The sequence below is a fragment of the Olea europaea genome, unplaced genomic scaffold (genome assembly GCF_002742605.1).
Source record: "Olea europaea var. sylvestris unplaced genomic scaffold, O_europaea_v1 scaffold1384, whole genome shotgun sequence".
Lineage (NCBI taxonomy): Eukaryota > Viridiplantae > Streptophyta > Magnoliopsida > Lamiales > Oleaceae > Olea > Olea europaea.
In genome coordinates, this window is record NW_019231356.1 from 61,269 (window position 1) to 63,001 (window position 1,733).

At 41.0% G+C, this 1,733-nt stretch overlaps 1 protein-coding gene across 1 annotated transcript; it reads right to left on the reverse strand.

Moving 5' to 3' along the window:
* Positions 1-689: 689 nt before the first annotated feature.
* Positions 690-1,157, reverse strand: LOC111375532. Its single transcript, XM_022998367.1, has 2 exons — positions 1,019-1,157; positions 690-913 (listed from the first exon to the last, which is right to left on the reverse strand). Exons 1-2 carry the CDS (start codon positions 1,155-1,157, stop codon positions 690-692), a joined length of 363 nt encoding a protein of 120 aa, XP_022854135.1.
* Between the last annotated feature and the right edge of the window lie 576 nt (positions 1,158-1,733).

The following is a 1,733-nucleotide window of genomic DNA, read 5'->3' on the forward strand; positions in this document are numbered from 1 at the left end:
ATTCCTCCTTTTTTGGACACAACTTGCACTGGACCAGTCCATTTACTATCTGATATCGGGTAGATTATTCCAGCATCTAGAAGTTTGATCACCTCAACTCTTACCACCTCCTTCATGTTTGGGTTTAGCCTCCTTTGACTTTCAACTGTTGGTTGAAAATTCTCCTCCATGAGAATTTTATGCATACATAAGGAAGGGTTGATCCCTTTGATATCTGCTATGGTCCACCCAATTGCTTGCTTGTTATCTCTAAGCACCCTAAGCAGTTTTTCCTCCTCCACTTCACTAACCATGTTTGAAATTATCACTGAAAGTGTATTAGACTCCTCCAAATAGGCATATCTTAAGTGTGGGGACAGCTGCTTAAGTTCCAACTTTGGTGGCTTCAGAATAGATGGCTGTGATTTCTCAGGCCCTGTCCCAAGCTCCTCAAAGTATCGTTTGCGCATGTAAGGTGGGTTGGACTCCAAAAATCTTGCACACATTTCTATGTCCACAGAATCAGATTTTGTGGATTGAGAATGTGCAATACAGGCTTCTAATGCATCTGATGGATTTTGCAGTGTAAACGACTCTTCAATCATTTTATCAATCATGTCAACCTTGAAACATCTGTCAGTCTCTATTGGCAGTTTCATAGCCTTGAAGACATTGAATGAAACATGTTCTTCTCCCAATCTCAGTATCAACTACCCATTCTGAACGTCGATCAAAGCTCTGCCTGTGGCCAAGAATGGTCTGCCCAGTATTAAAGGAACATATTTATCTTCTTCCATATCCAGAATCAAAAAATCTGCTGGGAATATGAACTTCTCTACTTTAACCAATACGTCCTCAATTATTCCTCGTGGATGTGTCAATGATCTGTCAACCAGCTGTAAGGTCACCGTGGTAGCTTTAGCTTTTCCCAATCCTAATTTCCTGAAAATAGACAATGGCATTAAGTTAATACTTGCACCAAGATCACATAATACTTTATCAAAATAAACTTCACCAATGGTACAAGGGACAGTGAAACTCCCTGGATCTTTCAATTTTGGCGGGAGCTTTCTCTGAATCCTGGCACTGCACTCCTCTGTTAGCATAATTGTCTCGTGATCTCCTAGCTTTCTTTTGTTTGATAGGATGTCTTTCAGGAATTTTGCATAGCTAGGCATCTAAACTAGTGCTTCAGTGAATGGGATGTTGATATGGAGCTTCTTGAAGACCTCGAGAAACTTCTTGAATTGCTGTTCCATCTTTTGCTTCTTCAGCCTCTGTGGAAATGGTATGGGTGGCTCATATGGGTTCACAGTACAGTCTCTTTATCCCTTGAGTTTCCTTTATTTGCTCTCGGTGTTGGCTCTTTTGTCTGCTCTTCTTGCTACAAAATTTCTTCTACTTCAGGAGACATCTCTTCTCTATTTGCCACGGGATTATTCACTTGTCTCTTAGGTAATTCCACTCCACTTCTCGTTGTTATAGCCTTTGCATGCTCTTTCGGATTGACTTCTGTGTTTCTTGGCAACCTGCCTGGTGCTCTACCTGTTAATGCAACTGCCATCTGTCTCATCTAACTTTCCAAATTTTTGATGGCTGCATTCTGGTCCTGAAGTGTGGCTTCTGTCTTCTTCATGAATTGGTTGTTCGCCTCCATATATTGGTTGGTTTGTTCCATGAATTTGTTGAACATTTCTTCCAATTGAGGCTTCTTCTCTTGCTGTTGATATTGCCCCTGTGGCCTATTCTGATTT

Bases quoted from the DNA above. Each gene is read 5' to 3' on its own strand.
- LOC111375532 (XM_022998367.1), bottom strand. From the start codon at position 1,157: ATGCCTAGCTATGCAAAATTCCTGAAAGACATCCTATCAAACAAAAGA. The intron at 914-1,018 runs GTTTCACTGTCC...TCAGGAAATTAG, and splicing joins AAAATTGAAAGATCCAGGGA to GATTGGGAAAAGCTAAAGCT.